The following is a 24,077-nucleotide window of genomic DNA, read 5'->3' as shown; positions in this document are numbered from 1 at the left end:
AAGTGCACAACTCAACAAGTCTTCATCTTCACAGTGTATTTTGCACCCACTGCCTAAAGCAGAGTCCCTTTCCATCTCCATTTATTCCCCTTTTGCCCTATTCTACCTTCCCCCACCCCCTCCACCTTTTCTCTGGCTGTCACCACACTGTTGTCTCTGTCTTATGTGATTATATATTTTCTTTTTCTTTTTTTAAAAGTATATTTTGTTATTTTGTTACAGTAGTCACAATTTTTCCCCTTTGCTCCCCTCTGCCCAGTACACCCCTTCCCTTCAGGAATCCCACCCTGCTTAGTTGATGTCCATGGGTCGTGCATATAAGTTCTTTGGCCTCACCCTTTCCTATATTATTCTTAACTTCCCCGTCTATTTTGTGCCAATCGATTATGCTTCTTAATTCCTGCACCATTTCCCCATTTCTCCGCCTTCCCCCTCCCAGCTGATAACCCTCCAAATGATCCCCATACCTATGATGTTGTTCATATTCTGGTTTGCTTAGTTGGATTTTGTTTTTATTTTTTTCGATTCACTTGTTGATAGTTGTGAGTTTGTTGTCATTTTAATGTTCATAATTTTGATCTTTTTCTTAAGTAAGTCCCTTTGAAATTTCATATAATAATAGCTTGGTGATGATGAACTCCTTTAGCTTTACCTTGTCTGGGAAGCACGTTATCTGCCCTTCCATTCTAAATGATAGCTTTGCTGGATAGAGTAATTTTGGTTGTAAGTCCTTGCTTTTCATCACCTTGAATACTTCTTGCCAGTCCCTTCTTGCCTGCAAAGTTCCTTCTTTGAGAAATCAGCTGATAAGTCTTATAGGCACCCCTTTGTAGGAAACTCTGCTTTTCTCTTGATGCTTTTAAGATTCTCTCTTTATCTTTCACCTTTGACATTTTAATTATGATGTGTCTTGTTGTGGCCCTGTTTGTGTCTAGCTTGTTTGGGACTATCCATGCTTCCTGGACTTGTATGTCTATTTCCTTCTCCAAATTTGGAGAGTTTCCTTCATTATTTTCTCACATAAGTTTTCAATTTCTTGCTCTTCCTCTTCTCCTTCTGGCACCCCTATGGTTCGGATGTTGGCATGTTTAAAGTTGTCCCAGAGGTTCCTACGCCTCTCCTCATTTTTTCCAGTTCTTGTTTTCTCATTCTGTACTGGTTGACTGTTTTCTTCCTTAGGTTCCAAATCATTGATTTTGAACCCTGGTTTCCTTCCCTTCACCATTGGTTTTGTGTGGATTTTCCTTCGTTTCATTTAGCATAGCCTTCACTTCTTCCCTTATTCATTTGCCATACTTAGGCATATCTGTCAAGCCTGTGAGCATCTTTATCACCAGTGTTTTGAATTCTGCATCTGTTAGGTTGTCTATCTTCTCATCTGTGAGGTTGGCTATTTCCTGGTCACTTAGTTCTCCCACTGGAACTTTGATCCGTTCCTTCTTTTGAGCCATACTTCTCTGTCTCATCTTGACAGGCTCCTGTGTTTGTTTGCCTCTGTGTCTTAGGTAGAGCTGTCACTCCTGTTACGTTGTAAGGGGCAGAGCCTTAGGGATTCATCAGTACTACAGGGCGACCCGATTCACCATGTTGTGGCATTGTTTGTGGAGGAGAGGTCTGAGAGGGGACAATGTCGCCTGCTCAGCACTCATCCCCCTTCCAGGCACCTCTCCCACTTTTTATGGGACTGGTGCCTCTCTAGCTGCCCACTGGCTGTCGTTCCCACAGTGGGTGGGTCTGCGGACTTTCTAGGATCATGGGGGCCCTTCAAACAAGTGGACTCTGCTTAGAGACTGGCAGTTTCTTCCTCCGCCCCAACCCCCACTGGTCTGCACAGTCAAAAGCAATGAGGCTCTATTTTCCCCAGCGCTGGGACTATGAGCTATGCAGTCTGGTTTGGTACTGGGAGCACTCCCCAGGTGCCCCTCCCTAGTTTTTAAAATGTTTGACTGGGCTCTGTGCCAGCCTGCCACTGCCAGCGCCACCGCCGCCACTCTGCGCCCTCTCCGCCCCTCCTATCTGTCTAGATGAGTATTTCTTCTTTATATCTTTATTTGTTGGACTTCCATGCAGCTCGATTTTCTGGAACTTCTGGTTGTCTCTAATTTTGAGGTAGTTGTATTCCTTCTTAGTTGTGGAGGGAGACACAAAGTGTCTGTCTAGGTCTCCGTCTTGTCTGGAAGTTGACAGTTGGTCTTAATATATATTTTCTTAATCCCTTCACCTTCTTTCATCCAATTCCCCAATCCCCCTTCCCTTTGCCAGCTCTTCATATATCCATGCCTCTATTTTGTTTGTCAGTTAATTTTGTTCATAGATTCTACATATAAGTGAGATCATATGGTATTTGTCTTTCTCTGAATGGCTTATTTCACTTAGCATAATAATCTCTAGGTCCATCCATGTGGTTGCAAATGCTAAAATTTCATTCTTTCTAGAGGCCAAGTAGTATTTCACTGTGTAAATGTACCACTGCTTTAAAAAAAAAAATAGTAGCTATATTTAACTTTAAAACTGTATATATATATTTTTACATTTATAACAAGAGAAAAATCCACATAACATCTTATCCCTCCCATTATTACTGCAAGTAGTTCTGCCACTTGTTTTTTATCTTTTGTTTTTAACATTTAACAACATGTGGTTATCTTTTTTGGTCAGTATGCATAAAAGTTCCTCATTCTTCTTTTTTTAAACAGTTTTTTATTGTGTTTTTTCCAAGTAGTCTTCTCTTGTGTAGATGTACCACTGTTTTTTTTGTTGTTGTTGTTTTTTTTTTGTTATCCACTTAGCTACTGATGGGCACTCAACTGTTTCCAGATCTTGGCTATTGGAAATAAGCTACAATTAACATAGCAGTGCATACATTCTTTTGAAGTAGTGTTTCTGGTTTCTTTGGGTATATTCCCAGAGTGGGATTGCTGGGTCAAAAAGCAGTTCTATTTTTAATATTTTGAGGTAAGTACATACTGTTTTCCACAGTGGCTGCACCAGTCTGCATTCCCACCAACAGTGCAAGAGGGTTCCCTTTTCTCCACATGCTCACTAGGACTTGTTGTTCATTGATAATCATGCTGACAGGCTGACGTGATATCTAATTGTGGTTTTAATATGCATTTCTGGTGATTAGTGAACTACATTTTTTCATATGTCTCTTGGGCATGTGTATGTCCTCTTTGGAGAAGTATTTATTCAGGTCCTTTTCCCATCTTTTAAAAGTTTTATTTATTTTTTAGAGAGGTAAAAGAAGGGAGAGAGAGAGAGAGGGAGAGAGGGAGAGGAACATCGTGTGTGAGAGAAACATTGATTGGTTGTACCCAAAGAGAGACCCAGCCCGCAACACTGGCATGTGCCCGGACAGGATCTGAATCAGTGACCCTTTGGTTTGCAGGATGACGCCCAACCTACTGTGCCCTACCAGTCGGGGCCTTTTCCCATTTTTAGTTGGGTTGTTAACCTTCTTCATGTTGAGTTATATAAGTTCTTTATATATTTTAGAAATTAACCCCTTATTGGATATGTCATTGGCATTGGCATATATGTTCTCCCATTCAGTGGGCTCCATTTTCATTTGTTAATGGAATCTTTTGCTGTGCAAAAGCTTTTTAGTTTGATGTAGTCCATTTTGTTTATTTATTTATTTATTTATTTTTTCCTTGCCCTAGGAGATATATCAGCAAAAATATTGCTATGAGAAATGTTCAAAATTTTACTGCTTATGTTTTCTTCTAGGATTTTTGTGGTTTTGCAACTTAGATTTAAGCCTTTAATCCATTTTGAGTTTGTTATTGTGTATGGTATAAGTTGGTGGTCTAGTTAGGTTTTTTTGCACATATCTGCCCAACTTTTTAATATCATTTATTGAAGAGACTTGTATGTTCTTGCCTCCTTTGTCAAATATTAATTGACCATAAAGCTGTGGGTTTATTTAGGGACTCTCCTCTGTTCCATTGATCTCTATGCCTGTTCATGCGAACAGCACAGCTGACCTCTTCTCCCCGGCTTTGCCCCTCCTACCCGTCCGGACGAGCACCACTTCTTTATAACTTCATACGTTGGACTTCCATTTATTTTCTGGAACTTCTGGTTATTTCTGATTTTGCGGTAGTTGTATTCCTTCTTAATTGTGGAGGGAGATGGAGCATGTCAGCCTGTTTCACCAAGTCCTGGCGCTGTATGCGGGGGAGGGGTCTGAGAAGGAACAAGCCATTTGCCCAACACTTGCCACTTTTCCAGGCACCTCTCCCACTTCCACACCGGACTGGTGCCCCTCTAGCTGTTGCCCTGGTCATTGTTCCCAGAGTGGGGTTATAGTATATTTTGATATCAGGTAGTGTGACACCTCCAACTTTGTTTTTCTTTCTCAAGATTGTTGAGGCTATTCAGGGTCTTTTGTGGTTCCATGTAAATTTTTGGAATATTTATTTTAGATCTGTGTGATATGCCAGTGGTATTTTAATAGAAGTTGTGTGCAATCTCTAGATTGCTTAGGATAGTATGGATATTTTAATGATGTTGATTTTTCCTATCCATGAGGATGATATATGGTTTCACTTATATCTTTCTCAATTTCTATCTTCAGTGTCTTATCATTTTCAAAGGGCTTCCTTGGTTGAATTTGTTCCTATGTACCTTGTTTGTTGTTGGTGGTGCTGTTGTAATAGTAAATGGAGTTGTTTTCTTAATTTCTCAACCTGCTGGCTCATTTGTGTATAAAAATGACACTAATTTCTGAATATTAATTTTGTATTCTCCTTCTTTATCAAATTCATTTATTAGATCTAGTAGTTTTGAAATGGAGTCTTTAGGGTTTTCTATGTATAATGTCATGTCATCTCTTAATAAAGACAGTTTTACTTCCTCCTTTCCAATTTGGATGCCTTTTATTTCATCTTCTTGTCTAATTGCTATGGCTAGGGCTTCCAGTATTATGTTGAATAAGAGTGATGAAAGCAGACATCCCTATCTTGTTCCTGATCTTAAAGGGAACTCGAGTAGTCTTGCCCATTGAATATTATGTTGACTTTTATTATGTTGAGGTGTGTTCTTTTTATTCCCTCTTTTCTGACAGTTTTTTTTTTTATCATAAATGGGTGCTGGATTTTATTGAATTCCTTTCCTGCATCTGTTGATATGATCATGTGATTTTACTACTTCATTTTGTATATGTGATGTATCACAGTGCTTGTTTTGCATATATTGTATCAACCTTGCATTCCTTGAATAAATCCTACATGATCATGCTGTATGATCTTTTTAATGTATTGCTGGATCTGATTTGTTAATATTCTCTTGAGGTATCTTAGCATCTATGTTTATCAGGGATATTGGTCTATTATTTTATTTGTTGTAGTGTCTTTATCTGGTTTTGGAATTAGGATAATGCTGGCCTCATAGAAAGAACTTGGAAGACTTTTATCTCTTGAATTTTATGGAATACTTTGTATAAGTCTTCTTTGAATGGTAAAACTTGCCTCTGAACCAGCTGGTCCAGGATTTTTGTATGCTGGGAGTTTTTTTTATTACTACTTTGCTTTCACTAGTTGTAATTTGTCTATTTAGATTTTCTGATTTTTTCTGACTCAGTTACCAGCTGTTGGTTTCACTGATCTTTTGTATTGGTTTTTAAGACTCTATTTCTTTTATTTCTGCTCTTTTCTTTATTATTTTCTTTTTTCTACTCACTTTGGTCTTCGTTTGATGTTCTTTTTTAATAAGTTCCTTTAAGTTGTAAAGTTAGATGGTTTATTTGAGTTTTTCCTTGTTTTCTGAGGTACATCTATACTGCTATGAATTTCCCTCTTAGGACTGCTTTTGTTCTGCCCCATAATGTTGGGCTGTTGTTTTTTCATTTTCATTTGTTTCAAGGTTACTTCATATTTCTTCCTTGATCTCATTTTTAACCCATTCATTTTTTTAGTAACATGTCATTTAGTCTCCATGACTTTGTGTGTTTTTCAGTTTTTTCTTGTGGATGATTTCTAACTTTATACCATTGTAGTCAGAGAAGATGCTTGATATGATTTCAGTCTTCTTAAATTTACTGAAACTTGTTTTGTGTCCTAACATGGTGTATCCTTGAAAGTGTTCCATGTGCACTTGACAAGGATGTACATTCTGCTTCTTTGGAATAAAATACTCTATGAAGATTTCAGTTGAATCCATCATTGCTAGTGTGTCATTTAAGGCTACCATTTCCTTGTTGATTTTCTGTCTGAAAGATCTGTCCATTGATGTCAATGAAGTGTTAAAATCCTGCACTATGATGGTATTACCGTCAGTCTCTCCCTTTTTATCCATCATGATTTGATTTATACATGTAGGTGCTCCTATGTTGGGAGCATAAATGTTTACCTGAGTTATATCCTCTTGTTGAATTTCTTCTTTTATTGTTATGTAGTGTCCTTTGTCTCTTACTATACTCTTTGTTTTAAAGTCTATTTTGTCATACATAATTATTGCTACCCCAGCTTTTCTTTTAGTTTCTATTAGCATGAAATATCTTTTGCCATTTTTTTATTGAGGTTGTTTCTTGCTAGCTGACAATATGACTCTAAGTATGCTCTGCATTGTTATAATCTTGACATCTCTCAAAAAAACTGCACAGTGGCTACTCATACCTTAACTGCATGAAGAACAGTACTATTTTTTGAGGTCCCTTCTAGGTTTAAAAACAATAATAGCTCTATTATTACATTGTTTATAATTGAAATAAGTTTTTGATAATTATTAAAAACCAGTATTACATTTCTTTATTCAGTAATGACATTTTGTTGATTAAGTTATGATTAAAACAGTAATGACTTTCAGAAGTGAATAGTAGCTCTAGCAATGAATACTTGTGTTTATTGATATGAAGAAAATATTTCATAGATTTGAAATCAAATGCATTTTTTTCTCTTGATTATTATATTTTATACATACAGCACATTTCACATTATTTAATACAAAACAGTATTTTGTTTGGAATGTAGAATTTTGGTTACAGAGCAAATAAAACTATGACTTTCTCATTTTTATTTTTCTCTTCTCTAGGCATTTCAGCTGTTCTCTGCTAGGAAAATTGATAACACTTATTATCATTTCTAATGCCTTCATTCCATGAAAATACCCAATATTTAATTAACTTAGCATCACTTAGAATTAAAGAACCCTTTATTTAACTGTCTTTAAGTTAATTAACTGCTAAGTGATTTGGCAAACAAATGTCAGCAATTTTGCCTCATTTATAAGTACTTCTGGAGTATAGTGTATCTATCTTGAAAGTGTTAACCCTCACAATAGGTAGCAAAATATTACTGATTACCCTCTTTTATATTTTTTTGAAATAAAAACTAACCTGATCCATACTGGATTGTGGAACATAAGGGAAATAATTAGGGGGAGGAAGAAGGTTTTATTTGTGCATGTATATGTATATGTGTATAAAAGGAATATTTGTACAGTTAATGGCTTGTGTTTTGGTAATATATTTTCATAATGTTTAAATGTTTGTCATTACGGGTTAAGTCCTCATCTTCAAGGTAGTTTGTGCTTTTAAAAAAAGACAAACTGCATGCTCAATAAATGGACAATAAAATATTAACTTAAGGTTCTTTTAAAGACTGAGAATATGATGTACCCAATTTCTGTTTATGGGTCTGGTTCCAAAGTAGAAGTGTAGACACATATCTGAGAGAGTACCAATGTCTTTTGGGATTTTTGTTTTTCAATTTAACAAGTTTAAACATGGTGTTCTTCATTTCAAGATAACTACCATTTGGCATTTCTTAGATAACATAAAATTTGAAAACTATATATAGCTCACTGTCAGATTTAAAATGTGTAACCTCAAATTATCCCAAAATATTTTAGGACAAATTTGGTAAGCCTTTGTTTTGTAAATAGCATGGAACTTTGTATGGTTTTAAAATAATTTAAATATTAGTTACAGATGATTTAAAGTTTTTCATTCTTTCTTTGGGGCAAAATATTTTAAGTCTTGAAACAGCAGATTACCACTGTGCTGACCACATATTATTATGCATTTCTCACTGTTTCCATTCAAATTATTGTAGACTACTATGTAGCTAGATTTATTATCCAAGTCTCAAGTTCAAAGTTTCTGATTTTAATTTTATAAATTACATTTGGTCAAGACATTTAGAATTTTCAAATTTATGAGAATTTATCTCATAGCATTTATTGAGTATCACCTTTCATAATGCAAATGCATGTTTAAAATACTTTAATATATACATTTACAGTGTGATCCACTTAGTAATTCACTTAAGTTTTTTGGGGGGAGGATACTGAAAAATAATGTGAAACTAAAAGTATAATGTGGTCCTGGTTCTAATTCTCTGTGTGGATGTTCAACACTATGGGGGGAAAAGACTTCAAGGAAATGTTACAGTGTTAATAGGACTTATTATTGGGAGTCGTAGCGCAGAAGGTAGATTCTGACTGGCTTTTTTTTAAATTCTTTTACATATTTTCTGAGCTATCTTTAATCGGGTACTAGTGTCTTTCTAATTAGAATGTATATAAATATTTTCATTTATTTTAAAATAATCAAGCTACTTAAAAAGAAGTTTATATTATGCAGTTTATGCTGACAGGTTGTAGTAGAATTACAAAGTAAAAAATACAAGTTATAAAAAACATTTTCCATCAAATTGGCATTATAGTAACAAATGTTTATAGATATTCTAATTTGAGTACACTTATAAAATTATTTCACAAAGTAGTTTATCACCACAATAAAAATGATTTTATTTCACAAATTTACATTAATGAATTACTCTCTGATAAGAAAATAGTATAAAAAAAAAAGAATTTTGCCTTTAATCCTGAACTTTACGAATGCTTATATTTTTATTAAGTATATTTTATTTAAGAATAATATTATACATGAAAAACCCCACAGGAAGGTATCGAAATGTATCTTGGGTCTTAACACCAGAGATTCTGATTAAGTAGGTTGAAGTAAAAACCCGGAGTCTGTATTTTAAATAAGCATTTACATGATTCTAGTGCACATTGTCCAACAGACCATAGCAGATTGTTTATCCTTTTCCTCTCTCATTCCACAGCCAGATCTGTGATCACATTGAGTCCATTCAAAGGTTATTACATTTTCCTAATACATTCTCTGTGATCTCTAAGGTAGTGCAGTTGCACAATACAGTTAGAACCTCTGTTTATATTCTGTCTCATTTCCTTCATTTTTATTTCTCTATGTTTACAATTATGTAATTATCGATATAGTAGTGTGTTACAGGAAATAGCAATAGAAACTATTTAGAAGATAATGTAGCGTGCAAATTGTTTAGCACATTAGTCTGTGGGATACTATATTATTCACTTTTAATGATGCTGTATAAAATGTTTTATAATTCAAATCTAGACAATAGCTTACTATCAAGTGACAATTAACTACAGTGTTGTATGTGTGCTTCCCTACCCTCTTCTGTCCCCTTTATCAGGTGATGCTTTTCCTTGGACTATCAGCTTGCATCATTTCAGCGTATATACCCTTTTTGGAAAACAAGTGACACTTTGCCTTGTGGATCCTATGGGTTGTACCTCTACTCTAGCAGTTACATCTCAAAAACTACTCGCTACAGCACCTGATACAAGACATTCATTTGTTGTCTGTCTTCATGTTGACCTAGAGTCACTGGAGATAAAATGCTCAAACCTTCAGGTTGGTACATTTGATTTATGAAAGGAAATTTAAAATAATGTGATTTAGGAACAATTGTTTTCCATTTTGTTTCAAGGTTTCTCTTCTATTAAGTGTCCTAAATTATTTTCAACAAGGCCATCAAGATCAGAATAGCTAGATTAAGAATTGCTTTGAAGCTCTCTCAAGTTTTGTAATTTAAACTCTTCTGAAAATGTAATGGTGGCAGTGTAAATGCATCTTTTGGCTGATGTAATGAAATCAGTTGCAGATGTAAAATATTTAAACACTGAAGAACTACTTTACCATCAACTGGAAGTCTGTTGAAGTGGTCAAATATAATTTTCAATCAGATTATCACTCAGAACTTCTTTTGCTCAACATGTAATGTTTTTTAAAAGTACTGCTTACTATTTTAAAAAGGCATTTTGTTAATCTCATAACATTTTGGTTGGTGTAGGCCAAACATGTTGTATTCTACAGTTTTGCAACTTAATATGCATTTGAATCACCTCGGTTTGTTCAAATTATTAATTGTACAGAATTTAATACTTGCTTTTTTTTCTTCAAACAGACTGTAGTATACAGTTTATCAATGTTGTGTACTATTTGAATTTTTTTATTTTTACTTATTGATTTTAATGGAAGAGAAAGCGAGAGGGAGGAGAAAGGGAGCAATATTAATTTCTTGTTTCACTTATTTATTCATTCATTAGTTAATCTTGTATGTGCCCTGACCAGGGATCAAACACGCAATCTTGGCGTCTCAGGATGACAGTCTACAAACTGAGCTACCTGGCTAGGGATGAAATTTTATTTTTAGAAGAATACTTTTTAGAATATTTTTGGATCTGACAGGTCAATATTAATCAATCTATGTTTATCCCAGCATTAGTGGTTATAAGCCAGTATTTAAAGTATGCTTTTTAAAGTGGGTTCAGCTGTGACTATCTTAAGAACCTCCTTACTGATACCATCTTTCTTATTTCTCTCTTTTCCCTATCTCTCTCCCTATACTGCATACTATACAGTTTGTTTAATTTTTATATTTGTGTATGTTGAAAATATTGGAACTACTATATGTTAATAATAGTCTTATAAAAATGCATATAATTGTTATTCTCTTATGATCCAAAATGTTATGAGAGAATAATTATGAAATAATTAACCCTTTCATAGATTGTTTTCCTGAATGCTATTGCTGTTATTTGCTTAAAAACATTCTCAAGAGGAAGGGAAATTGTTCTGGGCTGAATTGTGCACCTCCCAAAATATACACTGAATTCCTAAGCCCCAGTATTTCTGTATGTGACCTCATCTGTCAGTGGGCTCATTACAGAGGTAATCAAGTTAACAAAGATGTCATTAGGGTAGGCCCTGATCTAATGTGACTGATGTTCTGAAAGAATGGGAAATTTGGGTGTAGGCATACACAAAGGAGAGTCAACGTGAAGATGCAGTGGGGCAAGAGTGCCTTGTGAAAATGGAGGCAAAGATTGGACTAATTCACCTGCAAGCCAAAGAATACAAGGATTTCCAGCTACTGCCAGAAGCAAGGAAGAATGAAATGGATTCTACTCAGTCTCAGAGGGAGGATGATCATCTGCTGATAATAATGACTTTATGTTGTTTTAAGCCACTTTGATTATACTTTTGTATGGCAGCTCTAGCAAGTAGGTTGTAGAGAGACAGATTCACAACCTTTTTGATCCTTTATCACAAAAGCCAACAACACCCCATAAATGAATATATCCAATAATATAACAACATAAATGAATATATCCAATTTGTTTTAAAATAATTGAATTGAAAAAAAAACTTAAAAGCATTTTCCTTACACCTAATTTTTGTCATGGGGTGTAAGGAAACCAAACTGAATGAAAAAAGATAAAAATTTTCAATGGAAAGTATAAAAAGAAGGGAATTTCAGAATTGAAAATGCAATACCTGAAAGAGCAAAACTATGCCATATGGGCTTTAGAGGTGGCTTGCATATGACAGAAGAAAGAATCATTAAACTTGAACATGGAGCATAGACATTACTGACTTTGAAAAACAGTTAAAAAAAAAGGTATTTAGAAAAAGATCAAAGCCTCAGTGACTATGAGGCAAAATGTTTTACCAATGTGTAATTGGAGTTTGGGAAGGTAAGGAGACAGTCAGGGCAGGGGGAAAAAAAAAACAAATAATTGCGGAAAACTTATGAAATTCTCAAATTTGCAAAAAGAAATAAGTTTTTACATATTCACGAAGTTCACCCAGTTCTAAGAATGTTTATCTTTGAGGATAAAGGCAAAGAAAAAGTTGTGATTAAAATGCTGAAAAAATAAAAACAAATCCTTTAGACATCTTGAAAGCAGCTACAAGAAGACACATTATATGTAGGTTTACAATAATTTGAATGAATACAAATTTCTCATTAAAAACTGTAGAGGACAGAAGACATTGGAACACTATCCTTGAAGTGCTGTTAAGTCAGTGAAGATATCCCACAGAAATTAAAGTGACATAAAGACACTGTACATTAAGGGAAACTAAGAGAATTTGTCACCAGCAGCACTGCTCAACAAGAAATAGTAAAGGATGTTCTTCAAGGTAAAGGAGAATGATACCAGATGAAAACTCGAATCTTTGGAAATAAAGGAAAACCAAGAGAAATAATAAATAACTTCATAAATGTGTATTACATTTGCTGGGCTATCAGTATTTATAGATGTGGTATAGAAGACAGCCACATTGTTGCTGGCAGAAATAGGATTCTTCCACTGACTCGCAAGAAATGCATTTAGGGGAACCACACATAGTGGACTTAGGGCATAGTGGTTAGGTGTATTGGAGTGAAAACAAAGGAATGCCCATAGGTGCCTGATGTCTCATCGACAACCAGGGGCTCAGCTCTATCTCACTGAGGAAGAAGTCCAGCTCTGGGGCCTCAGATCGTCACTGGCACCCGTCAGGCCAGAAGGGCCAAGACCCAGATATGCAGAACTTCTCTGTGCCTCATTTCCCCATCGGCCTGATGGTGCCCGGACGGCTACCTGCTGGTGCGTGGGAACCCCTGAACACATGAAGGAACGTCTCAGGCCTTTGTTAGCCTCTAATTATATCTCTCTTAAACTTGGATTGTGTGTCCTTGGGTTTGAAAAGGGATAAGATTTCTTTCAAACTAACCAATCTTTTTCCTAATTCTTCATGAGCTTGTGCTGGACACTCTCCTATCCAGTCCCTTTCTGGATTTTCCTAGTCCAGGCTCCTTTCCTTTATGGTTGCCATTTTGGCTCCTAGTGCGTGGGCCCCAAAGCTCTGCAAAGCTTGTACTGTGCATGTGCTTACCCTTGCTGTGCTATTTGGCTTTTACCGTGCATGTGCCCAGCAAAGGAATTTCCCCATTATGTTACCTCTCTCCTTGATAATCCTGACTGCCGGGCCGGTTGTCCCTTGGGGAGATAGGAAAGTTGATTCTTCCTGCCAGTTTGCGGATTAAGTCACTTTAGTGGAGGATGTGGCTGACCCCTGGGGAGCCTGTGAATGCTACAGTTACTAGTTTAATCAGACGTACTGGTGATTCAGCTCTGTAGTTAATCAGACTTAATGTCAGATTCCATTTCCACCCTTCCTTTATTAATAACTAACTAGCTATCTACACTAATAAAATCATTAAGGTTAGTGGAAGATATGATGGGCCAAAAGGACCTATTTGATAGCCCAATTTATAAATATTACTCTAAGTGGACAATATAAACTTAAGTAGACTGAAAGTTTATATATATGTACGTGTATATACACATTTGTGTATATCGTCGTCGTCGGCAGCCGTCCGTCTCGAGAGACGATGGTGTAGCTTCTTAAGAGTCTATCTGCACCTCCGAGAATGGCTGTGCAGTCCGACTCGGGAGTGACACGGTATCTGTCTCCTCCCGTGTTGAATCGACATCTTGCGATGACGCTGGAGTGTCCTCTCCAGTGAAGCTGAAGCTACAGAGTCTGGGCAGGGTGATATGGAGGGTCTGCTGTTGCCCATGCACCAGACCCCCCCTCTCTTCGCAGCTGAAGGATCCAAGGGAAAGACGGAGTCAATACAGCTTGGCTTCAGGTGCGCCGCAGGAGTTGCCGGTGTTGACTACAACGTCAATCCGCCTTAGGGACTCCGGCTCCGGATTTTCTGTCGGGGTTTACTCCCTTAGCCTTTCCCCTGAAGAGGTATGCCGCAAGGCAGCGGAGGTTTTTTGGAGTCAGAGTTTCCTTCTCTGATGTGCCCTGACTGGAAGATCGAACCAGCGACACTTAGCTCGCAGGCCGACGCTCAATCCACTGAGCCAAACCAGCTAGGGTGTTTGTTAATATTTAGAAACAAAGAAACTAATGAAGTAGAAGTGATGGCAAAAGGTAAAATCAGAATTGCTACCCTTCCTGAGACCCAGTGGCTGAAAATTTGTACAATTAGCTCACAGGATGACTGTCAGCCCAGGCAACCTTAGATCAGCAGTCAGAGAGAGGGCCACCCATCTGCAATAGTTTGAGGATATATCCTGATGGAAACTTTTTTAAAAGTTTAAAAAACTATACTGTTTTAAAGAAGAGAATAAAAAAGCCTGACAAACCCCCAATAACTTCTTCTATAAAACCTAGTTTTCTCAAGGTAGGAGTTCAGATAAAACTGAAATAGCTAGCCAGGCCCAAAACTGAAGATTTGGGTCCTACTGATATCCCAGTTACTCCACAGGCTATTAAGTAGGCTCAGTCAAGATGGTACATATATATTAATCTTCCATAATAACTACTGAAAACATGCAAAAATATAAACAAAGCCAAAGCCAATAGATTAATTTAAGTGAAATACTAAAAAAATTCAAATCTAGCAGACCAACAGTGACCAGGGGGAAGGGGGGAGGGAGAGAAGGGGTGTAAGAAGGGGAAGGGTCTAGCAAAAATAAAAAAATTCAAATCTAAGGTCTGGAAATGGTAACAGAGTTATAAAAAATAGAAAATAGATACGGGGGGAAAAAACATGGAGGCTGAATCAGTTTTATCAATAAACACATTAACTGTTAATGATCTTAACTAGGAGTGCTTACACCAGGAGTTTGACACTAAGGTCTGCCTGCCCAATTTGGTGCTGCCCATTTTTTAGCATATTGTCTAAGGTTGCTACCATGCTATAACTGCAGCAGTGTAAGTAGCAGCAGCAGAGAATAATATGGCTCACGAGATTTATAATATTTACTATCTGACCCTTTACAGAAAAAGTTTATTCCAACTACCCCTATTAAAAAGCAAAGATTTATGGAGTGTGAAAAAGGCAAGACTACTGAAGAGAATCATTTGAAATATAAAGAAACAATATAAATGAATGTATTGGAAAAAACATATTATTACAAACAGTGTAAGAAGTCTTAACTTGCTTATTTTATGTCAAATGAAATAAACATAAATAGGCAAAGAGGGACATAAAAAAAAGGGGACAGAATTAATGGAAAAATATAGGACCATATGCAATAATAAGAAATTTTTATAACATTTCTTTCAGTTATTTTAAAACTACTAGATGAAAAATAATTGGAGATATAGAAGATATGAAAAAAATACTACTGCAGTCATATTAGGAATTCATATAACATCTTAAGAATTCATAAAATCACTAGATTAAAATAAATGAATAATTGGAGATACATAAAATATGGAAAATACTATGAATTAACCTTAATCTAATTGATGATTACAGAACACTGTACTCAACAACTGTGAAGTGCACATTTTTTTCAGGTGTACAGTATGGTTTCATTATGTTTAAGAAGGTCAGGATTAATATATTATCTAACCACTGTCAAATTATATTCGAAATCAATAATAAATTATCTGGATATTAAAGAGTATGTTTTTAAATAACTTGAATCAAAGACAAAAATCACTTGGAAATTAGAGAATATTTTATTTGAATGACAATTGCAAAGTGAATATAGCTAAAGCAGTGTTTTCAGGGAAACATAATTTTAAATATTTATATGAAAAGGAAGGAAGAGCTTATATTATCTACTTAAGGTTCCAGTTTAGGAAGCCAAGAAATAAAGAAGGTAAACCCAAAGCAAGTAAAAGAAAGAAAATAAAAAGAGCAGAAGTGACTAGAACAGTAAAGAGAGAGAGAGAGAGAGAGAGAGAGAGAGAGAGAGAGAGAGAGACTACAGACCACCGATATCAGGAATGAAGGGGGAGGTTATCACCACAGATCTTACAGACATTAAAAGCATAATAAGAGACTAATGAACAACTCTATGCCAACAAATACAACAATTTAGATGAAATAAAAAATTTTATTAAAAAGAAGTGAACAAAACTGATATAAAAAGCAATAAAAAATCTGAATACTTTTGTATATCTTTTAAAAGATATTGAATATGATACCAAACATTTTCCCATAAAGATATCTTCATGCCCAAATCCTAAATTCTGTCAATAAGCAAGAAAAAAATGATAGAAATTTTTACCAGTATTTTTCCCAGATGTAAAGAATGAAGGATTTCTGCCCAACATGTTTTATGAAGCCACCGTAACCCTGTTACAAAATCCTGAAAAAGACTTTAGAAAAGAAGGTATTAGAAATCAGTTTCCCCCTTATATATAGATGTAAAATTCTTAACAAAATATAAGCAAATTAATATAATAATATATTTAAAAGATAATACATAAAGACCAAGTAGGATTTATCTTAGAAAGGCAAGTTCAGTATTTGTCAATCAACCAACCCGTCATATTAATAAATGGAGAAATATTATATAATAACCTCAGTAGATGCATGTAAAACATTTGATAAAATTTAACACTCATTAGTGATAAAAACTCAGTAAATTACAAGTATTGGAGGACTTTTTCAAACTTATGAAGGAAATATATGAGAAAGCCTATATCATATTTAATGGTAAAATACTGAATTGTTTCCCAGTGTGAACAGGAAAATGCCCAGAATGGCTGCTTTCACCAGCTGTTCTGCATCATACCGGATCTCATAACCATTGCAATGAACCAAGCATATGATTAAATATAGGGTGGGCGAAAAGTAGGTTTACAGTTGTAAGTGTGCAAACAGTTTATTCTTGTGTTATTATTTATTAATTATTATATTATATTCCATACAAACAACTATAAACCTAATTTTGCTCAACCCTCTATTTTATAGAAAATCCTAGAGGACTCTAAGAGATTATTACTAAAACTAATAAACACATTTATCAGTGTTGCTGGAGACAAAGTTAATGTATAAAAATCAAACATATTTTTATGTACTAGTAGCAAACAATTGGAAATTGGAATGAGATCAGTTGCATTTACACTGGTGCCGAGAAACATGAATAAATAATTCTAACAGAGATGTCAAACATCTCTGCCCTGAAACCACAATGTATTACTGGTGAGATATACAAGTTCATAGGTTAGAAGATGAAAAAATATTGGACATAATCATGTTTAAAAACATTTTCTCTTTGGAATACATATTTTTTAAAAGGACTTTATTTATTTATCTTTAGAGAGGGGAAGGGAAGGAGAAAAAGAGGGTGAGAAACAACAATGTGTGGTTGCCTCTTGTGCACCCCTAACTGGGCACTTGGTTGCAACCCAGGCATGTGCCCTGACTGGGAATCGAATCTGTGACCCTTTGGTTCATAGGCCAATGCTCAGTGCATGAGCCATACCAGACTGGGCTGAAAGACATATTAAGATAGCAGAAAGCACACTTGGAGAAAGTAATTGTAACACATTTATCTAACTGTTATCCAGAATATTTAAAGAATCTTTTCTACTCAGTAAGTTGAGGCAAAGAACAGTAAATAAAATATTACAAAGACAAAGTAATGGGGAAGAGATTTGAATAGACATTCACCACGTAAGGTAGACCACTGGTCAGTAAGGAAATGAAAAGAGGCACAACATAACTATTCATCAGGGAAAAACAAAACTTGTATACACCTATTAGATTGGCTAAAAGAAAAAAAGACTAAGTATTGCAGACCAACTTGAACTCTTTTATCATCTTGCAGCTGGTAGCAATAAAAAAATTATAACAACTTTGGAAACAACTCAGAAATTTCTGGGAGTGGGGCATGCACTTAGCAAAGGATCCAGCTATTTCTCCCTAAGTATTTTTTCAGAGAAACAAAAATATTTGTCCACATAGATGTACTTAGCATCTTCGTTTGTGTAGCCCAAAATTGAACACAACCCAAATATTCATCAATAGGTGAATAATTAAAATATGGCTTATACATACAATCTAATACTACTCATGCATAAAAAGACTGAATTATTGATAAAATGCACCATCTTAGGTGAGTATCACAATCATGCTGAGTGAAGGAAGCCAGATCAAAAAGAGTACTTACTGAATAATTCCATTTGTATAAATGTTAGTGTTAGGTTTGTGCCAGGAAGAAGCCTTTATTGAGGGGATATTCAAGCAGGTGGGCTGTAGTCTGTTACCAAGCGAAGGGACACAGGGACTTCTAAGGGCATGGAGCAGACCCTCAGGGGGATGAGTTACCCCACTGGTCAGCTCCAGAGTCCAGGGAATAGGTATTTGTGAGGGAACAATGTCCCCTGATTAGGGATGGCTGTCAGGAGACTTCCGGTCCGTGTTTCTGGGGAAATGATCAAGGGAGAGGGGAAGGGGCAGTGGGGGTGTAACTAGTCCTCAGCAGGATGCTGACAACTATGCCTTAGTCGCCTCTGTTAACAGGGAACCTTGTGATCAGGTGCATGGTCAGTGATGCAGACCCTCTTTGTTTCAGCACAGGTGGTGACTCAGAGCCTGTGTGACTGCAGGCCACAGTTCCTGAGAACACAGTGACCACAGGCCAAAGCCTGTTTTGCAAGGCCTGCCACCTGTGTCAGTCCACAGGGTAGGCAACATGTCAGTCTCTAGCTCTAACAGAATATGCAAACTCTTGCGTTGTGACAGAGAGCAAGGTTCATTGTTGTCTGGAGGCAGGGCACAGAGAGGAAAGAAGGAGGAAGTAATAGGAAGGACAGATTATAAAGGGATATGAAGGACCTTTTGGAGATATAGGAAAAAATTATTCATAGTTTATATGTAGTAGTAGCTTAATTCCTATATGATCAACTTGGAGCTGTCTCCCAGAGCTTTTATAATTAGGGATATATGAAAGGTCATTATAGCCTTGGAAAGATTATCCTACTGTACGTGGTTATCCATAGCCATCCCAGCTGAAAATAAATTCTGTTACCATTATTATTTTAGCCTGGAATTCTACTATTATTAATCTTAAAGTATTTTTCTCTTACTTTTGAGATACTTAATATTGTAATTTGTATGGAATCATATTAAATGTAATACTTGGCTCAAAACTAGAGCTCGAGGATATCTTCTTTAGATATTTATCTTGTTTGGAACTAAGCTCAGAAATTGTTGTTTAAATATATAAACCAGTTTTAAGCAAAGTCATCACATAGATAGAGCTTATGTTAGGCCTGGTATTTGTTCATGTCTCCTCCATCCTTTCATCGCTTTTTCCCGTCACCTGCCTCCCAGGGCTTCCTTGCTGCTGCTCTCCAAATACCAATAATGAACCTCATGCCCTGAGAATCACTTCCACTCAAAGTGTAATGATTCTTTTAATCTGTTCACTTAATTTTACTTTATCTTCTTGATAATTCCTCATAAACCAACTACTATTAAATTGTTACCAGCTGCTATAACCAAAATTGATCACAAGATTTTGGGAAGTTTAAGTTTGATATTTATGAAAAAAATTTTGGAAATCCTCATATGCTATATGAATGCCATGTTGTTAGTTTAGATTGATTCTGATGTAAAATTTGAGATCCTCTTGAATCTAGTGGTATTCCTGAAAGAATTGGAAGCCACAAAAGAGTATAGCACTTTGAAGAACAATGTACTCAAATATGTGGTAAGGAGTTAATACTTTTTTGTATCCTGGTGTGCCAGATTAACCCAAATTTTAATGGTAAAACATGAGACTCCAAATAAACCTCCTCCTTGTAAGGAGTCACTGTGGCATATGCTTCCAGACTCCCCTCCAGATTCTGTCAATATTATAATGACTTGATTTTTTTTCCCCCCAAGTGAATTCATCAGATATTTATTGAGTACTACATATAAGCCAGAAATGAAGGAAACAAAGATGAATAAGATAAACATGAAGAAGGCAATGCCTACACACATCATAATCTAACTGTTGAAAGCCACCGATAAAGAGCAAATCTTGAAAGTATCATGAGAAAAATGATTCATTACATACAAGAGAACCAAGATTGGACTTTTAGCTTACTTCTAAGAAACTAGAGGTCAGAAGAGCAACATTTTTAAATTATGAAAAAACTTTTAAAAGCCTTTTAACCCAGAATTTTAAATAAAATGTAATATTTATGAATGAAGACTAAATAAAGACATTTTCAATTTTCACAAATGAATCTATCACTAATAGAACTGAACTATGAGAAATCCTAAAGGAAGTTCTTCATCTGAAAGGAAATGAAACCAGATGTTTGAGCATCTTTTCAAATGTTTCTTAGCCATTGAGTTTGCCTTTTTGTGAGTTGACAATTCATATTTACATTAATTTGTATTTTCCTTATTACTGATATGATTGAGCAGTTTTTAAATGTTTATTGGCCAGTAAATTTTCTCTTTTATGAATTGACAATTCTTATCATTTACCCAATTTTTCTTTTAAATTTTTTAGCAGTTTGAAGAGCTTCCCTTGTACTCTAGAAATACAAACCCTGTGTATACAATGCAGTTATTTGCCTTTAAACTTTATAGAATGTTTTGCCAAAAATGTTTAATCTTTCTTTGTGAAATATAGCTGTGTCTCTTTACTATCTATGTGTCCTTCCTTGCAAAATGAGTATTGTGAGCCCATAAAATACAGACATCCACATGTATATAGGATCCTAAGTTTCTTTCACTGTTTCTATTTTTTTCTTTTAAGATTAATGACTCAAAATAAACTTCTCATGAATGGTTGCTTATTAATCCCATCTGTTTTTGTTTTGTGTGTTTTTGTGAAGGAAAGTACTTCATGTGTTTTTTGTGTCCTGGACTTTTTTGAGAATCTGATAAAAACTGTAAGCCTTTTACCCAACAATGTAAATACCCAACAGTAGTAGCCTTTGCATATATTATCAGAGCTTTGTGAACTTCAGATTGTAGTCATTGTAAAAGGCTTCTTGATTCCATTTTGGAGAAATAACTCCCACTTAAGTGTTACATATGATTTTTTCTATTTATCTGTTAGAGTGCCATCATAAGTTAATTAATTTGGTTCAAGTAATTTCTGTACTATATAATATAGTGCTGGCTCTATATGTAGGACAAGCCTGGGGAAAATTCATTATGTCAGACATAGTTGTAGTTCTTTATATCAGCTACAGAGACCTAAACTACTGTGTCAGTTCTTAGAACCCATTGCCACTTAAGAGCCTTGGACTCAATAAATATTTAACCTGGTTGAATATTCAGTTTTTTTTTTTCTGTAGGAATGATTTTCGTCAATTCATCTTAATTGTGTTATCAAAGTTATCCAATTCCCTTTAATCTCTTTAGACACTAGTCTCTCAGACTAAAAATTGTGTTCATTCTAAAATTAAATGAGCCTATAGAATACTCTCTTTAATAAAATTTCAATTCTTCCTGTAAGGCATTCCTAGGAACAAAGATATCTTTACATTTTGGGGGGTTTTAAGCATGCAGAACTAGATAAAGAATGGGTTTTATTCACCTTTTCTGTCGATTTATTCATAGTTTTATTGCTGTAAGCTATGTTGAGTTTTTACCGAGGCAGTGGAATTTGGCATTACTGTCTAAGAACACAGTCACTGAATTCAGAAAAAAATGGATTTATATTCTTGAACCACTTACTCATTTGTAATTTCTCTGAGCCCCTGATTTTCATGATTATATTTTAAACGAAATTAGATATGGGTAAGTATAATGCGTATGTGTAATGCTCTAATGAAAAGGTATTTTTTGGCAAAAAGTGTTTTCTTTTGAAACTGAGTTTCAGTAATTAGTAACAACCTACCTGCCAAATGAAACAGCCTTTTTCATTTTGTATTCACTTAAAGATCTTTGCACTGTTCAAAACAGATCAGCAATTGCTTATTGAAATTGCATTCCTCTTTGGTTTACACTGACATTGTGTATCCATGGTTTTTCTTTTTCCTCTCTACCTTTATGACAACTCGTCTGTTGGACTGTGTCTACTAATACTCTGTACAAGTTCTTCCTAAGTGAATAGAACTTCCCTTGCTCCTGCATCATGTGTTGATCATTTGCTTCTCTTAGCTTTTGCTTTTACTATTCTTTTGTCTGCAATGATTTTCTATACCTGCCTAAATGCTGTCTGTTCTTTTGGAATATATCTCTTTGAGGCTTATCTCAGCCTCTCCACTCCAATTAAATCTCCTTTCTGAATGGTCATAAATGAAATGGGAAACTGTATGTGAATTTAATTTTTAAACAGTAAAAATGTTACATCTTTTATATTCATTCCCTTTTTGATACTCAAAATATTATTGATATTCAATTATTTTCATACATAATCTTATATAAAACTCATGGTGCTCGCATTTAAGAGATTTTTTTAAAAGTTTTATTGGCGTGTACTTAAATATAATAAAATACACAACTTTATCAAATTTGATAAGGTTTGACATAAGTACGCCATGCAATGATCTCCACAATCAAGACAATCCAAGTTCAGTCACCCTCTAAAGTGTCTTTGTGCCCCATAGTAGTCCTCCCTTTCACTTTGCCCCATCTCATGCCGCCACTGATTCTGTTGGATATTTTTCAATTGCTTGAATTCTACGTAAATAGAATCATGCAGTTATATTCTTTCATTCTCTCTCTTTTTTGTCTGTCTGCTTTTTTTCAGCATAATTATTTCGGATTTAGGTTTTTGTATAAACCCATGGTTTCTTTCTTTTCATTGCTAAGTATCATTCTGTTGTGTGGATATACTACACACACATTGTTTATTGATGAACATTTGAGATTTTTCCCCCCAGTTTTGGACTATTATAAATAAGTAGATATGAATATTTGTATCCAGGTCTTTGTGTAGGCAGAGTTTTTATTTTTCTTGGAGAAACACTTCAGAGTAAAATTGCTGGATCATACGGTGGGTATTTGTCTTTATCAGAAACTGTCAAACTATATTCTATATTTTGCATTCCCATCAACAGTAAATGAGAGTTGCAGTTGCTCCGTATTCTTGCCAGTACTTGGTATGGTTAGACTTTTAAATTGTAGACATTTTAATATATGGGTGGCAGTAGCTCATTGTGGCTTTAATTGGCATAGTTTTTAGTACAGTTTAACAGATGTGAGTTAAACATTTATCCTTATATATTTTTATAAACCTCTGATTTTGGAAAGTTTCCATTCTCTGATAGCAACTCTTTCCTTTGAAAATAAAAGTACATTTAAAGTTTATGTCTGAGTTTGCTTGGCACGTTAAATACACAGTGTACTTGGTGACATTCATATGCAATTATTTAATGGTAACAGTTAAAATCAGAAGTAGTGACAAAAAGGCAGCATCAGTCCCTTAAGTAAGTAAACCTTATGCCCTTAGAAGTGTTTTAGAACCTGTTTTCTTTATGCTTTCCTTATTTGTCAGTTCTAATTGTTTAAGAAGAAGCAGAATAATCATTTTTTAAAATTTTGTTTTCAACAACATTGTTTCTTTGTAGAAAGAACTTATTCATGATTATGAAGGACAAAAAATTTGAACTAAAATTTTTGTAAGAGGTTTTTTGTAAGATTTCTAGCCATTAGATTATTTTTTAACAAATAGAGCTATAACCTGAGATTTGAGACTTCATCACACAAAAAGCAGGAGAAAACTGTAATTCAGTACTGTTTTATATCAAATAAGGATTGACAGCATTGTTTTATGCATCTGTTCTGCCCCCATAGGAAGTCAGCTTTGTCATCTGGATATGTCCTGGGGCTGAAGCATTTTATAAATATAAGAATTTCCCTTTTTTAAAAAAAATGGCAAGGAGAATATGGTATCCAGCTGTGGATTTGCTTATATATCGTGTTTGCATTTTTCCCTGGGCTTGTTTTATACAGTATATGGCAATATGTTGTCATACAAATTCCATGATTAATGCTTATTTATGAAATCTTGTGTAAATATCTTAGAACTTGGTCAGACAATGTGCAAGTTAAACATTTTTTTCTCTGAATATTGGAATGACAAATCCGAGAGGAATAATAGGGTGGATGCTTATGTTCTTTTTTATCTATAGGGAAGTCTCATATGTAACATTTTCCTTTTATTATTCTATGTTATACCATTCTTTTGCTAGGCAAGAAAACCAGTTTCAGATATATTCCCAAGAGAAATAGAGAGTATTTAAATGTGGGAAT

General features: G+C 35.0%; 1 protein-coding gene across 1 annotated transcript in view; it reads left to right on the top strand.

Annotated features, from left to right (window-relative positions):
* The window catches only part of VPS13B (vacuolar protein sorting 13 homolog B), a 714,607-nt gene that overhangs the window by 331,587 nt on the left and 358,943 nt on the right, over nt 1-24,077 (top strand). Inside the window, exon 24 of the mRNA XM_090283521.1 lies at nt 9,465-9,685. Coding sequence (XP_090139647.1) covers nt 9,465-9,685 — 221 coding nt within the window. The remainder of the gene's footprint in view (nt 1-9,464; nt 9,686-24,077) is intronic.

This window comes from Furipterus horrens, unplaced genomic scaffold (genome assembly GCF_987537825.1).
Source record: "Furipterus horrens unplaced genomic scaffold, mFurHor1.1.pri manual_scaffold_7, whole genome shotgun sequence".
NCBI lineage: Eukaryota > Metazoa > Chordata > Mammalia > Chiroptera > Furipteridae > Furipterus > Furipterus horrens.
The sequence above is the reverse complement of the archived record's forward strand: the minus strand, read 5'-3'. Positions and strand labels throughout refer to the sequence as shown.